Raw genomic sequence first — 20,416 nt, 5'->3', positions numbered from 1 at the left:
AAAAACTTGATTTTTTCAGTATTTTTCAAAAATTCTTTTAAAAAAATTCAATTATTATTGTTAAATTTTTTTACTAAATTTCAATTATTTGGAATCTTTCAAATATCTATATAATTAAAAACTTACAATCATTCAAAACTTATTTTTAAATATTTTTGAAAAATTTATTTTAAGAAATTTATTTATTATAATTTCTTTACATTTAAATGGTTTTGAAAAATGTTTGGAAAATTATTAAAACTAATTGTTTCAGAGAAGAAGTTTACTAATAAAATAAACGACTTTTCCTACTTTTTTTAAATCTACAAAAATAAATAAATAATTTATTGAACGATTGCATGTTTCTTAAAATTAAATTCTCATAAAAAATTTTATCAACAAATTTTTAAATAATTGAAATCTTTTGACGAATTTTAATACAATTTTTAAGAAAAATTACATTTTTCGATGAATTAGATTAAAATTATTAAAAATAATTGATTAATTTCTGGAAAATTTTTATTGTTTATAAAAATAATTGTTTGCGTAGAATTTTATTAAAATTTTTTTTAAATAATTGAATTCTTTTGGAAAATTTTATTAAAATAGTAGATATTGAAAATCATTGAATTGAATTGAATTTTTTTTTTTTGAAAAATTCATATTAAGAAATTTTTTTATTATAAATTTTTTTTAATTTAATTGTTTTTAATATTTTTGGTTATTTGTTTTTAATAAATCATCTTAATAACTTTAAAGGGAAATCATGAATTGAATTTTCATATTTAAATAATTGAATTCTCGAAAAACTTTCGGAAAATTATATTAAAAGTATAATTGTTTCAGAGAAGAAGTTCAGTAATAAGATAAACGACTTTTTTGTACTTTTTTTAAATCTATAAAAATAAATAAATAATTTATTGAATAATTTAATATTAACTGAATATCACGAAGAATTTTATCAACAAATTTTTGAATAATTGAAATCTTTTGACGAATTTTAATATTTTTAAGAACAATTACATTTTTCGATGAATTCGATTAAAATTATTAAAAATAATTGAAATTCTGCGATGAGTTTTATTATTCATGAAAATAATTGAATTGCTAAAAAAATTAATTATTTAGGAAAATAATTGAATTAGTACAAAGAAATGTTTGAAAAATTTGTAAATAATTGAATTTCTGGAAAATTTTTATTGTTTATGAAAATAATTATATGTTTGCGTATAGAATTTTATTAAAAATTTTTTTTAAATGATTGAATTCTTTTTGGGAGATTTTATTAAAATGGTAGATATTAAAAATCATTGAATTGAGGAAAATTTTTGAAAATAATTGACTTTTTGTAGAATTTTTTAATTTTTTTATAATGATAGTTGGAATTTTGACGAGAATTTTTAAATATTTTTCAACATTTAATCAACATCTAATCAAATTCTTTCAAAATTGAAATTTTATAAAATTTCAAACTAAAACTTTTTGAGGTTCATTTATTTATGAAATGAATAATTTTCTTTAGAAATTATAGGATATAAATTTTGTTCTAGACATTATTGTCAATTTTTCATCAATTTTGAACTTTTGGTACGTTTTTTGTCTATCGACATTATGATATCCATCATAAAAAAACTGTGACAGTGTAAAGTAGCATTAAAAAATTGTTGAGCATAAAAAATGATGATGCACAACTAAAAATTAAAAATTGTCTCCTAACCGAAACTAGAAATAAACGAATCTTTTCAAATTGTAATAGTTGAAAAGCGTTAGGTTATAGTTAGGGGGTTTGCCCTCGAAGAAAAGAAATTGCGAAGGTCTTTGACTTTGACAGTGAAAGGTCAAGGGTGAGATGTCAAAAAAGTCAAAAAGTTAAGTATTGTAAAGATCATGAGGAAGGCGTTTGTATTTTATTTTATTTTATTTTTTTAAGAAACGTCATACATAACTATATCCGTCACATTATGGTGTCGACAGTGTCCTTATCCTGATTGGTAGTGAGTACCCTTCGTCATGCGGAAAAAGACATCGCAACGGGGGTTCCCCACAAAAATGACAGAACCACACAAAGACTAGAAATACGAAGATTTACATGGTTTTATCCAATCTACTTTTGTTCGCATCAACCTATTCCTTCACACATATGTCTGTATAAGTAACTATTACAATTTTACCATTTGTATATTAGTTATTCTAACGTGTGAAAATTTCCTCCGGAAGAAAAAGTGTAGATTTTAACTCCCAATAGTTTTTGAGTTAAAAATCTTCTTCAAAAGAAGATTTTGATTTTTTCGTTCCTAAATTTTTAACGCTCTAAACTAAATTTTTATTTCTTTTGCTTTATCCCCAAAAAGGTACAAATTTTTGTGTCAAAAAAGATAGTAAAGAATAACAGTTTTGAGTTTTTCTATAAGGATATCAAATTGATACGTTTTTTGTGTTTCAATTTTGTACGCTTTGAAAAACTGAATTTTGATTATTAACCCAATTAAAATAATTTGTTTAAATACCCAAAAGAGGATAATTTTTTTCCAAAAGATCTCTATAATAATAATGAGGGAAAAACGTAGGTCCAACGTAGGTCATACATGTTGTGGGGATGTTCGCATCCTCCATCATCCCATGTCAATCAAGAAGAGAGTCAGTGGAACTGAGAGTTGAAGGCTATTTTATGTATATACACGCAAAACAAACGACATCCTTGTTCTATATTATAACTAATATAACCGAAAGGAAAGAAAGTGTGTGGAAGAAATGTTGCGCCAAAAAAGATTGGAAAATATGGTCAGCAGAAATTATTTTAGGCTTCAGAGCCGACACACAACTTTTGTATTTTTCCTCTCCTTCTCTCTCGACTCTTTTTTGGCTTCTTGTGAAAACAAGAGCGTCTTCTGGGTACTTGACTGTACAACACTAATATATGTTGTATATTTAAGTATATTATTTGAAAAAATTCCACTTGAAATGCATTTCCGACACGCGGGGTTCTTTCTTTGTTAAATACATATACTAGTTTTTCTCATTTTCGGTATATTTTTCTATTCTCTATTTATAACATTTTTAGATAGAGAAAGCAACATTTGGAATAATTTTTTTTTCGATTGCAATATATAGGAAAAAAAGGACTTCCTTTGTACGAAACGTATCACTTTTTCATACAAGAAAAAAATCTTTATGAAACAACTAATAAATCCTTCTAAACAATTTAATTATTTTTATAAATAGTAAAATTCAAAAAATTCAATTGTTTTCAAAACAATTCTAACTGAATTCCTCGGATGAATTCAAATATTTTTAAATATTTCCATAAATTTTAATTATTTCCTAAAATTTTAATAAATTCTTCAAAACAGTTCAACTATTTTTATAAATATAAAAATTCTTTGCAGGAATTAAATTATTTTTAATCAAATTTAAATAAAGTTACATGAAAGAATTTAATTATTTTCAAAAATTTCCGTAGAATGCAATTTCAACAAGAAATTAAAATTCTCTAAAAATAATTGAATTATTCTCAAAATATTTTTCAAAAAAAGGCTAATATAAAAATTAAATTACTTTTCAATGCAATTATTAAATATATTCGTCAAAAAAATTGAATGAATTCAATTATTAAAAAAAAAAAATGAAATTCTTGTGATGAATTCAATTATTTTCGAAACAACTTTAATTGAATTTCTCGAAAAAATTTCATTATTTTCAAATATGTCTATAAAATTCTTCATATAACAATTTAATTATTTCTTAAAATTTTTAATAAATTCCTCGAAACATTTATTGGATTATTTTGATAAAAATAGTAAAATTCTTCGCAATAATTCAATTATTTTTATAAATAGTAAAATTCTTTAAAGGAATTCAATTATTTTCAAAACGGTTTTAATTGAATTCCTCGGATGAATTCAAATATTTTTAAATATTTCCATAAATTTCATTTATATGTCTTAAAATTTTAATAAATTCTTCGAAAAAATTCAAATATATTTATAAATTGTAAAATTCTTTTCAGGAATTCAATTATTTTCAATTCACTTTCAATAAAATTCTTTTTCATAAAATTCAATTGCTTTCGAAATTTCCAATTAAAATTATTAAATAAACTCCATTAGTTTAAAAAAAATTCAAAGAAATTCTTCAAAAGAATTTAATGTTACTGTAACTTCATCGAAATTATTTTCATCATTTTAATTCAAATATTATTTTCTAGAATTTTAAATTATTTTTTATGAAAATAATAATTGAAATCCTTAATACAATTTATTATTTATGAAAATAATTGAATTCGTGTGAAATTTTTATTATTTATGAAAATAATTGAATTCCTGTAAAATTTTTATTATATTTATGAAAATAATTGAATTCCTGTGAAATTTTTATTATTTATGAAAATAATTAAATGTTTGCATACAATTTTATTTAAAAAGAATTTTGTTAATTATAAAGATAATTGGGATTTTTACAAAATTTTTTTTCAAATTTTGAACATAATTGAATTTTATAAGAAGAATTTTAAATAATTGAATTTCTTCAATTATTTGTAATTTTGTTGAAAATAATAAAATTTTTTGAAGAAAATTTTACAATTAATAAGACAAATTGGATTATTACGAAGGATTTATTAAAATTTTTGAAAATAATTGAATTCTTTCATGAAATTTTTTTTTTAATGTAATTAAATTTTTGTAACGAATTTAAATAAAAAGAATTGAATTCTTTCGTGAAATTTTTTTGAAAATAATTGAATTTTTGCAAAAACTATTACTATTTTTAAAAATAATTTAATACTTGCAAAGAATTTTATTGAAATTTTTTAAATTAATAAACAAGAATAATTAATTAATAATTTTTTTTTTTTTTTTACTGTAACTTCATCGAAATTATTTTTATCATTTTTAATTCAATTATTATTTTCCTATAGGATTTTAAATTATTTTTCATATGAAAATAATAATTGAATTTCTGAAAAAAATCTTATTTATGGAAATAATTGAATTCGTATATGAAATTTTTATTATTTACAAAAATAATTAAATGTTTGCATACAATTTTATTTAAAAATTATTAAAAATAATTGGATTCTTTTTGGGAAATTTTATTAAATGGTATAGATATTAAAAATCATCGAAATTAGAAAAATGGATTTTATTTTTGAAAATAATTGAAATTAGAACAAGAATTTTTTTGATTTTTATTAAAATACTTGTACTTTGGAGAAGAATTTCGTTATTTATAATGATAATTGGGATTTTTACGAGAATTTTTTTTCAAACTTCGAACATACCTAGTTAAATTTTATAAGAATTTTATTTTTTTTTGAGAAAATAATTGAATTTCTGCAATTATTTGTAATTTCTCCAAAATTGAATTTTTTTTAGTGTTTTCAACAAAAATTTAAATTAGAAAATTTTTTTAATTCTATTATTTTTAAAATTTCTAATTTTATTTAAAAAAAAGGTAGTAAGAAGTTAGTAAGAATTGTTGCTAGTAAATAGGTAAAAAAATATTCCTGTAAATTAACGTTAAAAAAATAATTGTGTATTAATTATCCGAAATGAGAAAGAGATTTCTTGTTTTTTTTTTTTTTATTATTAAATTGTTTATTATTTTTTTTTTGTTCGCGAATTATAACGTGATTTTTTGGGTGTATTGTATAATGTAAAAAATGAGCAAAAGAGAGCAGTCCGAAGTACGTTCCCATAAGTAGCGAAGCATTCTGATGCCCATTGAAAAAATATCGCTCCTTGTTTGCTGGGGCTCTAAATTTTTGACTGGCAAGAGGCGCCAGGTATGGTTTATATATAGGTATAGTAGAAAATATTTGTCCCAAAGACCCCATATGGCGTTTCTGAATATACTTCCTAATTGCGCGCACCATGGAACACCATTCATATTCTCGCGAGCAATATCAAAAGAAATAATAACATAGATTATAAGTTTATCTGCGTATAACAACCGCTACTGGAATTCAACTAATTTACCACAATTTCCTTATTTTTCGACAAGAATAAAATAATTCCAATTACGCAAGTTTTTCTTTTTTTGAAAAATAATTTTTTCCGAACTTAGAGCAAATTTTACATTTTGCGGTTTTTAATTTTTTATTTCTTTAGGGGCATTAATGCCCAAACATAAATAACTTTAATAAAACTTTTACTTTTTATTTATTTTTTTTTGGCTTTTGGTGGTTTAGTAAATTTTAAAATAATATTTTTAGAAGTATTCCGGTAGTCTGTTCGCAGTTTGAAGTTATGTTTTTGTTTTCGTTAATCTTGCGTTAATAAGTGGATTATTTCTTACTTTAAAACTGTATTTTTTTTAAAGTTATCCAAATTTTTTTAACTTTTATAATTTTGAATCTGAAATAATTTAATTCTTGAAAAGCATTTTTACATAATTTTTGTAAAGAATTTTATTGAAAACTTTTGAAAATAATTATAATCTTTCGAGAAATTTAATAAAAATTGTAATAATATTTAGAATTTTATTAAAATTGTATTGAAAATAATTGAATTCCTATACAAATAATTTTAATATTTTCGAAAATAATTGAATTCTTAATTTAAGAATTGCAGTAAAATTTTTAAGAATAATTTAAACTTTCAAGAAATTTAATTAAAAATATATTTTCGAAGCACTTTATTGTTTACGAAAAAAATAAATAATAATAAGATAATTCAAATGTAAAAATACTAATTAAAATTCTTTCAAGCAATTTTATTAAAATCGTATTAAAAATCTTTGAATTCTTTCGAAGAATTTTTTTATTTATTACAAAAATAATTGAAATATTACCAAGAATTTTATTAATATTTTTGAAAATAATTGAATTCTTAGACAAATTTCATTAAAATTCCATTGAAAATAATTGAATTAATCTATTATAAAGAATTTTGTCAAAATTTTTAAAAATAATTGAAATTTTTCTAGAAAATTTTTTAAAACTGTTAGAAATAATAATTGAATCGTATCAAGGTTATTGTAATTGTATTAAAAATAATTAAATTCCTCCGAAGAATTATATTATAATTTATGAAAATAATTGAAATTTCGAAAAATTTTATTAAAATTTTTGTTAATAATTTAATATTGTATGGAAGAAAATTCAAATTCTTTTAAGGAATTTAGTTAAAACTGTATTGAAATTAATTAAATTGTTAGAAATAATTGAATCAAAAATTTTGAAAATAACTGAATTCTTCAAATAATGAATTTTATAAAAATTTTTAAAAAATGAATTCTTTAAAGGAATTTTATTTAAAATGTATTATTGAAACAAAATGAATTTTCCAAAGAATTTTATTATTTATGAAAATAATTGAATTGTTTCGAAGAATTTTATTAATATTTTAAAAAATAGTAAATAATAATAAGAAATTAAATTTACCAGTTTTGTTTAATTTAATTAATAAATTATAAATATTAAGCATAATTAATATATAATTGTTAATAAATAAATTGGGTAATAAATTAAAATTAAATTTAAATAAATATAAATAAATTAATAATTAATTAATAAGATTAATTTTCTTTTTTTTTTACGAAATTCGATAAAAAATTTTTAATATATTAGTTTTGGATATTCCTCAAAGGTTTTTTTCTTTTATTGATAATGGAAACAATTAGAAATTTCTGAAAATTTTCGTTTCTTTATTTCGTACTTCTTCATCAAATATAATCTGAATAAATTCGCGATTTTGTAATAGATTTTTACATATTATTTTTCGACGTTGATTAAAATTTCCATTTTAAGGTAACCAAGAAGTGAACCAATTGCGTGTTTCCATTTCCTTAATCGTACCCCCCCTGGATGTTAAATTTTCAGCGAAATCACCAACTTCCTTGTTCATTGATTTTTTCAAATTATTATTTGCATCGTCGGAAATAATTTTATTCGCCACAACTGATAAATGATTATTAATTTTTTCCGATGTTTTCGATTTATCTTGCTGTTTCTGTGAATGTTGTTCTTGTTTGGAAAATAATGTGAAAAATGTTCTATGAGACGAAGTTATTGGTGCTGCTGCTTGGCATTTTTCATTTCCATTATTGTTATTTATAATTTTGTGCGCTTTTTTAGTTTTAGAATTATTTCCTTTTTTTATATCTCTAATATTTTCTTTGCACTTTTTAACATCGTCAAATTCTTTTCGAATTAGATTTTGAATTAATTGTTTATCATTTTTTGCACATGAGGAAATTGGATTGTTGTCATTTCCTGGCTAAATATATATTTTTTGTTGGTATATATGGTAAAAATTGAATTCTGTGTTTATTTAATTTTTTTTTTAAACATTTTTTATATAAAATTATGGATGTTTGGATTTTTTTTCGATTCGGAGTTTTTTTTCGAAGGCACTAAGAAGGTGATATCATACTTTTATGGTTGTAGAATTACATTTAGAAATGTCATCTTTTGCGTCATTGCAAGCTGGACCAGGTTTGGGAAATCTTTTATTGAATCTTTCCTCAATTGTTTCCTCCTCTGGATTTGCCTTGACACATCTGTCGCTTGTGAAAGATCTGCAAGAGCGAAAGTTCTTTTAGAAAATTACAAATTTTTTTTACTCAATTTTCTTGATTTTTCTTTATTTTATTTTTCGTCATTATTTTTTACTTTATTTTTAAATTCTTATTGCTTTCGTTATTTTCTATTTTAGAATTTTTCATCATTCTGTTTAATTTAAATTTCTATCATTTAATTCTTTCCTCGATTTTTTATACTATTTTATTTATCAATTAAATTTATTTATTTTATTTATAATATTTAAACATTTAAACATTTAAACAAAATTAATAAACTAAATTCCCTTTAGTTTGATTTCCATAATTTTTATTTTATAATTTTCTATTTTTTCTTTGTTTATTTATTTATTTATTATCAACAGTCTTTTTATCATTTTATCTAATATTTTTTTATTATATTTTTATTATAAATAATTTAACAAATAAATGCTTATTAAATAATTTAATAATGTATTCATTATTAAATATCAATGATTTATTTATTTATTTATTTACGGTTTTTTAATATTAATAAATTGCTCTCTAAATTTGAATTAATAAAAATGTTTATTAATTTGAATTAGTGACTGACTTTTTAGTTCCATTTGTTATTGTTGTGCAAATTACAAAATTTTTTATTTTCAAATATAAATTTTTAAATAATCTCATGATCGAAATTTAAAAAATTCACTTAATAAGTACAAAATTGATTATTATTGTTTATATTCTCAAAAGGTTTAATATAATTCTTCGCAAGAGTTAAATTTTATTTTTATATAAATAATAACATTCCTCGAAAAAATCCAATTATTTTTATAAATATAATAAAATTTTTTGCAAAAATTCAATTATTTTAAACAAAATTTTAACATTTTAACAAATTTCAACAATTTTTCAAAAGAATTCAATTATTTTCTAAAATTTTAATGAATCCTTCGAAACAATTCAATTATTTTTATAAATAGTAAAACTCTTTGCAGAAATTCAATTATTTTTAAAACAATTTTAATTGAATTCCTTGGAAGAATTCAATTTAAGAATTCAATTTTAAAAAAATTTTAATACATTTCGAATAAATTCAATTATTTTCTACAATATTAATAAATCCTTCGAAACACAATTCAATTATTTTTATAAATAGTAAAATTCTTGAAGAAATTCAAATCTTTTCAAAACAGCTTTAATAGAATTCCTCGTAAGAATTTAAATTTTCAAATATTAACACAAAATTCATTTATTTTCTAAAATTATAATAAATTCTTCGGAACAATTCAATTATTTTTATAAATAGTAAAATTCTTCGCAAGAGTTAAATTATTTTTCTTAAAGAATAATACAATGTATTTTCAATAAAATTTTAATAAAATTCTTCTTCATAAAATTCAATTGCTTTCAAAATTTTCAAATAAAATTATTAAAGAAACTCCATTATTTTAAAAAAATTCAAAGAAATTCTACAAAAGTAGGATTTAATTAGGATTTTAAAAAAATTTAAATAAAATTCTTCGCGAGAATTCAATTATTTTAATAAATAAAAAAATTCTTGGGAAGGAATTGAATTATTCTTTTCAAATTTTTTGATAAGATTCTTTCCAAGAATTTAATGATTTTTAATTTAATTTTAATAAAAATCTTCGTAGGAATTCAATTATTTTCAAAAATTCCAATAAATTCTTGTTAGAAATTCAATTATTTTCGGAAATAATAAAAATTCTTCGTAGAAATTCAATTATTTTATATATAAATAATAAAATTCTTCGCAGGAATTTAATTATTTTCAATAATTTTAGTAAAATGTCTTAGTAGAATTCAAATTAATTCGTAAATATTAAAATTCTTCACACGAATTCAATTATTTTTAATTTCATTTTTACATATAACAATCTTTGCAGGAATTCAATTATTTTCAAAAATAATAAAATTATTCAAAGGAATAAAATTCAATTATTTTCAAAAATAATAAAATTATTCAAAGGAATAAATTTCAATTATTTTCAAAAATAATAAAATTATTCAGAGGAATTCAATTATATTTTCAAAAATTCCAATAAAATCTTGTTAGAAATTCAATTAATTTTGAAAATAATAAAATTCTACGGATAAATTCAATTATTTTTAATTTAATTTTTACATAACAATCTTCGCAGGAGTTCAATTATTTGTAAAAATAATAAAATTATAAGGAATTCAATTATTTTCGGAAATAATAAAATTCTTCGTAGAAATTCAATTATTTCATAAATAATAAAATTCTTCGCAGGAATTCAATTATTTTCAAAAATTTCAATAAAATTCTTGTCAGAAATTCAATTTTTTGCATAAATAATAAAATTCTTCGTGGAAGTTTAATGATTTTATAAAATTTCTCCAATGAATTCAATTAATTTAAAAAATTTTATTATAAATCGTGAATACTACTTTAATTGAAAGAAAATAAATTAAATTAGTAAATTTTACTTAAGAATACAAATAGTAATTTCTGCTAATTTATTTGTAAAATTTTACTTATAAATACAAAATAGTAATTTCTGCTAATTAATTAGTAAAATTTACTAATTCCAAAGCAAAAAGGGAGTCACTAATTTAAAATAGTAAATATTTTTGCTAATTCGAATTTAGAGAGTATTAATAATAATTATTAATAAAAAAACAATTAAAATAATAATTATTTTTATTAATTATAAAAAAATTGAACAAATTCGTTGGTGGTTTTTACCTTGAGGCGAAAGGTGCAACAGCAGAAAAATTAGTCCAAGTGGAAAAATCGCGATCATTTGATTTTTTTTTCTTGCTCGATGGACATCCAACGCAAAATGCCTTTGGTACCTCGCATGGATCCGGCTCGAAACACCTTGGCGGACAGGGTTTTATTGGTGGGCAGGGTCTCTTCTTCTTCTCGGGACATTTCGATTTATAGCAATTGCCCTTATCTTGCACTGGACACCAGGAGTCGCATTCTTTTGGCGGTGGTGGTGCTTCCATTTCGGCACATGGCTCAGGTGGTGGTGGTGGACATTCGCTGGATGATTTTTTGCTTTTTGGTCTTTTTTCGCGGCGATTTTTCTTTGGTGGCGAGGGTGGTTCACAGCATGGTGGCGGTGGACAGCATGAAGGTGGTGGTGGAGGACAGCATGGGGGTGGTGGTGGCGGTGGTGGACATGCCCCTGGACATTCTTGCGATTCACTTTTATTGTTTTTCGATTTCTTTCGTTGACGACTACTTCGCTTTCCATTGCTGCCTGATGACATGTTCGCTATTTGAATCGATGGTTTGGATAGTCCCGGTTTCGACATGCCTGCAATTTTTATTTATTTATTTATTTCTTCTTTATTTATATACTAAGAAAAAATTAATATTAGAAGAAATTCAGGGAAAAGTTAAGAATTTTTATTAAAAGTACTGGAAAAAATTAAATTTTTAGAATTCATAAGAAAATTCTGGATTTTTTTGTCTTTTTTGTTTGCCTCATAAACTATCAAATTGCCAATTATTTCTGCAATTTTTATTTTTTTTGTAAAAATTGTGAACGCAACTCTTTAAAAAATCAATTAATTTTGAAATATTGAATTAAAATTATTCATTAAATTATTTATAAAGTAATAATTTTATGGTAGTTCTTCAAGAATTTAGTTATTTAAAGAGAGAAATTATTATTAGAAAAGAGAAATAGAGAATATTCAAGGTAATTATTAATAAAAAAAAATAAATAAACAATTGATTTTTTAAAGAGTTGCGTTCACAATTTTTATAAAAAAAAATAAAAATTGCAGAAATTACAATTGATTGCATAAATACAATTATTTTCAAAAATAATAAACTTCTTCACAAAAATTAAATTATTTTCAAAAATAATAAATTTCTTCAAAAAAAATCAATTTTTTTCAAAAATAATAAATTTCTTCACAAAAATTCAATTATTTTCAAAAATAATAAATTTCTTCACAAAAATTCAATTATTTTCAAAAATAATAAATTTCTTCACAAAAATTCAATTATCTTTATATAAATAATAAAATTCTTCTCCGAAATTCAATTATTTTCAAAAATTTTAATAAAATTCTTGGCAAAACTTCAATTATATTCCAAAATTTTTCTTAATTCAATGATTTTCAATATCTACTATTTAAATAAAATTTTCCTAAAGAATTAAATTATTTAAAAAAATTTTAATAAAATTCTACGCAAAGATTTAATTAATTTTATAAATAATAATAGTTTCATAGGAATTCAATTTTTTTTTAATACAATTTTAATCAAACTGAATAACCAAATTTTTAATTATATTTATTAACAGACACGATTATTGTAAAATGTTGAAAAAAATTCTTTGTTTACCTCAATTATTTTCAAAATTTTCAATTAAAATTATTCAAAAAACTACATTATTTTTAAAACTGAAAAAAAATTTGAAAAGAATTTAAATAAAATTATATTTAAATAAAATTATATTGATTACAGTTATTAAAAAAAATCGATTATTTAAAAAATTAAAGAAATTTTTTGTATAAGTTCAATTATTGGCAAAATCTTTAATAATTTTCTTGGAAAAAATTCAATTATTTTCAATATTCTAATAAAATTCCTAATGGAATGAATTAAATTATTCTAAAAATTGTAATAAAATTCTGGAAAGAATTTAATTATTTTCTAAAAATTTTAGTAAAATTCCATAATTAAATGTTTTTTAATTATAAACAAACACGATTATTTGAAAAACGGTAAAAAAAATTCTTCATAAAATTCAATTATAAAAAACAAACTCTTCCAAACAATTAAAATAATTTGAAAAATTATAATAAAATTCATCGAAAGAATTCAATTATTATTTTCGTAAAAAATAATATTCTTCTGAGGAATTCAATTATATACAAAATTTTATAGTCAAAATCTTGGGCAGAATTAAATTATTTTTATAAATAGTAAAATTATTTGCAAAAATTCAATTATTTTCAATACAATTTTAATAAAATTTCACGAAAGGATTCAATTATATTTTTTGAATTTTTAATAAAATTTCTCGAAAGAATTTAATTATTTTCTAAAACTGTAATAAATTCTTTAAAATAATTCAAATATTTTCATAAATAGTAAAATTTTTTTACAGCAATTCAATTATTTTCATATACAATAAAATTCTTTTTAGGATTTCAATTATATTCATAATTAATAAAACTCATCTCAGAATTTCAATTATTTTTAGTACAAATTTAATCGAATGCGTCGAAAAATGTAATTATTATTAAAAATTTTAATTAAAATTAGTCGAAGGAATTGAATTATTTAAAAATTTGTTGATAAAATTTTTTACGAAAATTAAATTTTCAGAAACATTTAATTATTCAATAATTTATTTATTTTTGTAATTAAATAATTGAATTCTTCTAGAATTTTCTAATAAAAATTGATTTAACATTTTCAATTCAATTTTCATTAGAAAATTATCGCAGAATTTCAATTATTTTTGATACAATTTTATAATTGAATTTCTCAGAAAATGAATATTGAATTGAATGTTAAAATCATTATATCGTGAATTTTTAGAAATAATTGAATTTTGAAAAGGTTTCAAAAATTAAAATGTTTGAAAATCTGAATTTTTCATATTTTTAACTAAAAATTCTGTGGAATTAATTTTTTTTGAGAAAGTTTAATTGCGGATTTTTTTTTAAAAAATTGTTTCAAGTTTTTATTAATTCGTGAAGTAATTCAGATTTAGGGATTAAATTATTTTGCTACCAATAATAAAATCGTTAGCAAATAATAAAATTAATTTTATAATTAAAATTTTTCAATTGTGATTGCTCTTTTTGTTTCTTTTTATTTTGCAAAAAAAAAAAAAAATGTTCATACTTAGACCAATTTCACGTCTTGTTTTTGCAATTCCCGACGATAATCTCGAAACAATTTGATTGGAAAATGATTTTGATCTTTGCAGTCGAGTGGCATCCATTGGCAATGGTAATGCAGTGTTCGAATTTTGTTTGCTCGTAAAAATTCTTGTTAGACTTTTTGAAGGTGAAAATTTGTAGGCTGCTTTCGATGTTGGTCCAGAATCAGAACACTCTGCATTAATTATTAATTTTTGAAATTAAAATAAATATTTTCAGAAAATGTTTCGTAAAAAATGTATTTTTATAATTATTGGTTGTTATTGTTATTTTTTTGATTAAATTATTAATTGAATTAATAAAATAGCATGAATACTATTATTTCAATAATATTTTTTTTTCATTGTAATATTTTTAAATATATTAAATATTATTTTACATTAAATTATGTAATTATTAAAATTATTTCACTTTATTTGTATTTTATTATTTTTTTATAGTTTGTTTTATTTTTAACTCATTTTTCTTTGATTTTTCTTTGATTCTGCTTTTTTTCTTTACTTTTTTTTTAATTTTAAATTCAATAATAAAATTTTAATTAGAAAATTGAAATTAGGAAATTGAAATTTAAAAATTGATATTAGAAAATTGGAATTAGAAAATTGGAATTAGAAAATTGAAATTTAAAAATTGAAATAGGAAATTGAAATAGGAAATTGAAATTTGAAAATTGGAATAAAAAATTGAAATAAAAAAATTGAAATTAAAAATGGAAGATACATTATTAAATATATTAAATTATACAAAAAACAATTAATTTTTACAAAAAAAATTGTAGTGAAAAGTTATATTATTATTATTATTATTATAAACATAATAATTGTTTTTTGAATTTGTTTGTTAAAGATTTCTTGAAAAAATATTTTACCTAAATTTGAAAGAGCTTTGGTTTTTAAATTCTTGAGATTAACATTGAATGGCGAGGAATCTTGAACTGATGTTTCATTTTTACCAAATGCCGATTGGAACATTTGTGTCCGAGGAAATGCCAATAACTTCTCCGGAAAATTGACATTATCATCATAAGTTTCGTTTTCTTTTGTCCTATTTAAATATTGTCCATCCCTTTTGGAAAACTCCAGGAAACTCCAAAATCTCCACGTTGGGGCCGCATTATGAAAACACGCAATGCTTTCATTCTATATAGGATGTGAGAGGAAATATAAATAAACAAATTAATTATTTTTTGTCTGAATTTTTAATTTCATTTGTCAACTAGAAAATTAGTTTTCAAAAGAAAGTTTTGTTTTTCAATTTTTTCCGACTTTGAAAATTATTTAAATTATTCTTTAATTCTTTAATTATTTAAATTATTTAAATTTTTCCTGACAGTTGAATAAAATTTAAGTATACATAAAAAATATTATAATAAATAAATAAAAATAAATTATTATAATTATAATAAATAATAATAAGAATATAAATATTATTAACGTTAATGATACTATAAAATTAAGATGATTTTAATTAGATTTTGTGTTAATAATATAATAATAATAGAAATAAAAATAATAATAAAGAAATATTTTAAAAATTTATTAAATAATAAAAATTGTTTTTTGTAACTTTGATAAATGTCAAAAGTGTAATTATTATTTTTTATTAAAGTATTAAATTTTAGATATTGGTATTTACTAATTTACAAATTTAGAATATTAAATTTTCTTTATGATATTAAAATAATTATGACAATTATTATTCCATTTACCTGGATTTGCTTTTTCGGTATCAATTGTGTTAAATCTTGAAGAACCAAAGCTTTGAATCTGTTTAATTTTGCCATTTTTTTGGGGGATTTGAAAAATGAAATTTTTGAATTAAGTGAAAATTATACTGGAAATTTTGAATTAACAGGAGATTCCTGAATTTAAATCATATAAAAAAAATTTTTATTTAGAAAAAAAGAAATGTAGAAAATTTTGCTAACGACACGACATTCTGAGAGTGAATTAAAAAAAAATGCTGTCACAACAAACAGTTGAAGATCGTTGTTGCTCGGATACAAGAAACAATGAATAATCTATACATTTTATTTTTGATTTATGAATTTTTGAATTAAATCATTTTTATTATTATTTATAATAATGCAAAATTTAATTAAATAATTATTATTGTAATGAAAATTTAATTGAATTCATAATATTTTTAATTACTATTTTTGTTCTTTATGATACATAATTAATTATTATTGTTTATTATTTTCATAAATTTAAAATAAAATTCTTCGCAGGAATTCAATTATTTCTAAGATAAGTTTTAAAAAATTCAATAACCAAATTTTTAATTATAATTATTAACAGACACGATTATTGTAAAGTCTTGAAAGAAATTCTTCGTTTAACTCAATTATTTTCAAAATTTTCAATTAAAATTATTCAAAATACTACATTATTTTTTATTTGATTTCGATTCGTATTCTTGCGGATATTGCATTCATTGTCATACAGGGTTATGTTATCTTGTTTATTGAGATATATATTTTAGTTCCAGTGAATTGAGCTTGCGACTTTGAAATGTGTGTCATAGAATTTCGCAGTGTAATTTATTTTATTTGTCGAAACACGTGGTGATATGCAACTAACAAATATCGGAGACGATTCTAACGATGCCGTTTGTTCGTCGCTATTCGAAACCAATATAGGCGTTGCTTTGCGGAAATTTGATATGTTTGTACACATCACTATATATGTATTATAGGAAAACCAATACTCACACACGATTTCTATCGCAAATACACAGACGATGAGCTTCTGTGCTTGCATAAAGTTTATATATTTAGAGAAATGTGAATTTTTTCCTTTTTTTCTATCATTACTTTCATTAAATTAGGAAAATATTACGATTTAATTAATCGTTCGATATATTTATTCGAATTTGCAAATATCTGACGCAATTGTTTTATGAATTTATTTTTTTAAAATTATTTTTGTATTGGGGAAATTGAAATCGGAATTAGGGATTAAATTATTGTAAATTATCTCTCTGTCTGTTTATTTTATAAAGTGGATCGAATAAACTTATTCCGGACTGATTGTATACAGGTGAAATATAATTTAGTTCGGAAATTAGATCAGTTTTGTTTAAATCGAATTAATCGGATTTGTTTTTCATGTTTCGTTTAATTTTCATTTTTGTTTCAACGGAACTTTGAAAATTCCGCGAAGGAAATACTTTTTTTTCGAAACGAAAATAAATAATAGTAGTATGTCGATACATATCTAAAATCTGGAAAATTTTATGTAAATGTTGTCGGGCTTTTATATTTATTTCAGTTCCTTCTATAGAATATGAAGTCGATTAATCATCAATGGTTTAATTTCAAATAAATATTTTATCATTATATTATTTTTCAATAGGAATTAATTTTGATTGTCTGATAGCGTTCGGGTGGTGGTGCTACTACTAAAAAATTGAAATAAAATTCTCTTTTCTTTAAGATTGAGTAGGGCTCAGTCCCTACTAGAACTCAGGTAATTTCCGGATTATTAGAATCATTAAATTTGGAAGAAATAAATTTTTATCTTTGTTTTTAGCAATTTTTGATTGTCTGATGGCATTCGGGTGAAGGTGCGACTACTAAAAAATTGAAATAAAATTCTCTTTTCTTTAAGATTGAGTAGGGCTCAGTCCCTACTAGAACTCAGGTAATTTCCAGATTATTAGAATCATTAAATTTGGAAGAAATAAATTTTTATCTTTGTTTTTAGCAATTTTTGATTGTCTGATAGCGTTCGGGTGGTGGTGCTACTACTAAAAAATTGAAATAAAATTCTCTATTGTTTAAGATTGAGTAGGGCTTAGTCCCTACTAGAACTGTGGTGATTTTCTGATTGGAATTATTAAATTTGAAAGAATAAAGTTTATATTTTCTTTTTTACGAAATTTTGATGGTCTGATTTACGGGTCTAGTTCGAGCCCTTAATACCACATGAAGATAAATATGCTCCAGTCAGAAATAATGTCAACCCCCCATATAGCAGACCACACGTCATGTTTAACATATTAATACACTAAATTTAAATAAGAAACATTCGCCATTACTTGATATGTGGAGACGATTTGAGAGGTGTAAAGATCAAGAGATCGAGATGCAAGGGAGCTCCCTCTTAAACTAAGAGAGAGAGAGAGAAAAACTTGGAGTTAGAGGAAGATATAATAAAAAAAAAATCAGGAAAAGAGAGGAGAATCGCGCTGTCTGGCCACTCTATAATTTGTCCGGGGTGAGTTACCGCCCTTGTCTTTGCTTAACGCGGGGCGTCCGTTCCTCGGTTGATGCTATCGTCGCATACCTTGCTAGACAGGTGGCCACCCTGTGACACCCACACGCATCAAAAAAGGAGAAAATAAAAATAAAAACCCTGCGTGCGTGTCACGTGTGCGCACAACTCGCCAACTTGTGTGCGTGCGTGTTGGTCGAGTTAGTTATTGGTCGACCCTTGAGGGGCCTGTACACCCACGTTTTCAAGTATGAACACAGGTAGACCCCACTAATTTGTTCAGATTAGACGTCCTTCTAAGTCACTGCACCGCCAACAGTGCAGCGCCCGCATCTGTATATGCCCTTACGTAAAAGGAACCATCGACACGTTAAACATTATAAAACCTTTCTCCTTTTTTCTCTCGAGTCTCTCTTTCTTTCTCCATCTTTCCTTCTTTTTGCCCATCAGCTGAAAAAGTTCTATAGAATTTTACTAGAATCATTCTATATAATATGAATTCTAGTGAATATTCCATAGAATTTCTACATGAATTCTACTAAATTTGAATGATTTTTAATTAGAATTCGAAAGAATATAAATTTCGTGAATCAATTTTTTTTAACATATTAGGATAGAGGGCCCCAAAGTGACCACCCTAACAAAATTGTTATACAATCTTTTGATAACTTTTAAAAAATGTCATCCTGGCTCTAAAGTGCGGTCACCATGCCTTTTTATGTAAAATCACTTTTGAATTTTTTTACGGCCTAAAAGATTGAAAATTCGTGAAACAAGAAAAGAATAGCAAAGTGAATAAGAATTTAAAATTTTCTAGATAGTGTGAGACGGGGTGAATTGAAACAAGGTGGGTTAGCATGATTGGACGTAGTTAGTCCGGGCAGCACGCATCCCAAAGTTTGATTAAACGAGTCGCAGAGTCTCTTGGCACGACTCATTATGTATATTTCTTTTGCCGTCTGCCAGAGTTCTTGCCTCCCTTTTTTTTGTGTATGTATAGGTATACCTTGCAGCTTATAATATATATATGTGTACACACATGTGCAATCTCATATTTTTATAGATATGTACGTTTAGAAGCACCTTTACAATCACGTCTTCTATCATCACAGACATGGTTTACCACCCTCGTTGCTTCTGCTTAACCGCTACTGAGAATTGCATGCGCTTCTCGAAATTCAACCTTCTTTTCTCGACCTCAAATTGATTGCCCTTCAAAATTCATCGTACACACTGCATTTCTTGCGTCTTTGTCTGACTAAAATAGTATTCATTACTTATGTATACGTTCATATCTTTTTATTATCTATTATATGTAAATACAAAAGGTATAACTATATATAGTAGAGTTAAAAACAAATTTCTTCCGGTAGCAAAGTTTCTTCCGCTTATATACGAAAGAATTGTTGAATACTGTTTTTTGCAAACTTTCCTAGGGAAGAAAATTTTTCTGCAATTTGGGTCTCATTTAATTATTTTTATAAATAATGAAAAAATGCAATAATATTGTTAAGGGACAGTTTCACCAACTCCGATTAAAAGTTAATCAATGATTAAATCCTTCACCGACCAATCATGGGCGGTTAAAGTGACTTTAATCATTTAACTTTTAATCGGAGTTGGTGATACTGGCCCTTAATGGATTATTTAGAAGGATTCTAGAAGTATAGTAAGCAATTAGTACTGAATGAATAGTGGTAAATCAATCATGAATTAGTGTAAGTTACAACCAACACTTTTGAAAAACTATGTTGGCACATTCCTGTACGTTGGGAATTTATTTTGAAATAATAAAAGTTGTGTTTTCTAATTTGACAAGGCAGTAGAAGATT

At 22.5% G+C, this 20,416-nt stretch overlaps 2 protein-coding genes across 3 annotated transcripts in view; one reads left to right on the top strand and one right to left on the bottom strand.

The window, feature by feature from the left end:
• Nucleotides 1–20,416, top strand: part of LOC122506818 (translation initiation factor IF-2, mitochondrial) — a 136,708-nt gene that overhangs the window by 67,155 nt on the left and 49,137 nt on the right. The gene's annotated exons all lie outside the window — the stretch shown is intronic.
• On the bottom strand, nt 7,628–16,312 carry LOC122506820 (arp2/3 complex-activating protein rickA-like). The gene is made up of 5 exons (XM_043619165.1): nt 16,076–16,312; nt 15,236–15,506; nt 14,330–14,542; nt 11,195–11,774; nt 7,628–8,496 (listed from the first exon to the last, which is right to left on the bottom strand). Exons 1-5 carry the CDS (start codon nt 16,148–16,150, stop codon nt 8,346–8,348), a joined length of 1,290 nt encoding a protein of 429 aa, XP_043475100.1. The 5' UTR covers nt 16,151–16,312; the 3' UTR covers nt 7,628–8,345.

This window comes from Leptopilina heterotoma, unplaced genomic scaffold (genome assembly GCF_015476425.1).
Source record: "Leptopilina heterotoma isolate Lh14 unplaced genomic scaffold, ASM1547642v1 Lhet_44, whole genome shotgun sequence".
In the NCBI taxonomy this organism is placed as follows: Eukaryota; Metazoa; Arthropoda; class Insecta; order Hymenoptera; family Figitidae; genus Leptopilina; species Leptopilina heterotoma.
This window is presented reverse-complemented; position numbering and strand designations above follow the sequence as displayed.

Excerpts from the sequence above, each read along its gene's own strand:
- LOC122506820 (XM_043619165.1), bottom strand. The coding sequence starts at position 16,150 with ATGGCAAAATTAAACAGATTCAAAGCTTTGGTTCTTCAAGATTTAACA. Across the intron at positions 11,775-14,329 it reads AAGACGTGAAATTGGTCTAA|GCATGTCGAAACCGGGACTA; the intron begins GTATGAACATTT and ends TAAAAATTGCAG. Across the intron at positions 8,497-11,194 it reads GTTGCACCTTTCGCCTCAAG|ATCTTTCACAAGCGACAGAT; the intron begins GTAAAAACCACC and ends TCGCTCTTGCAG.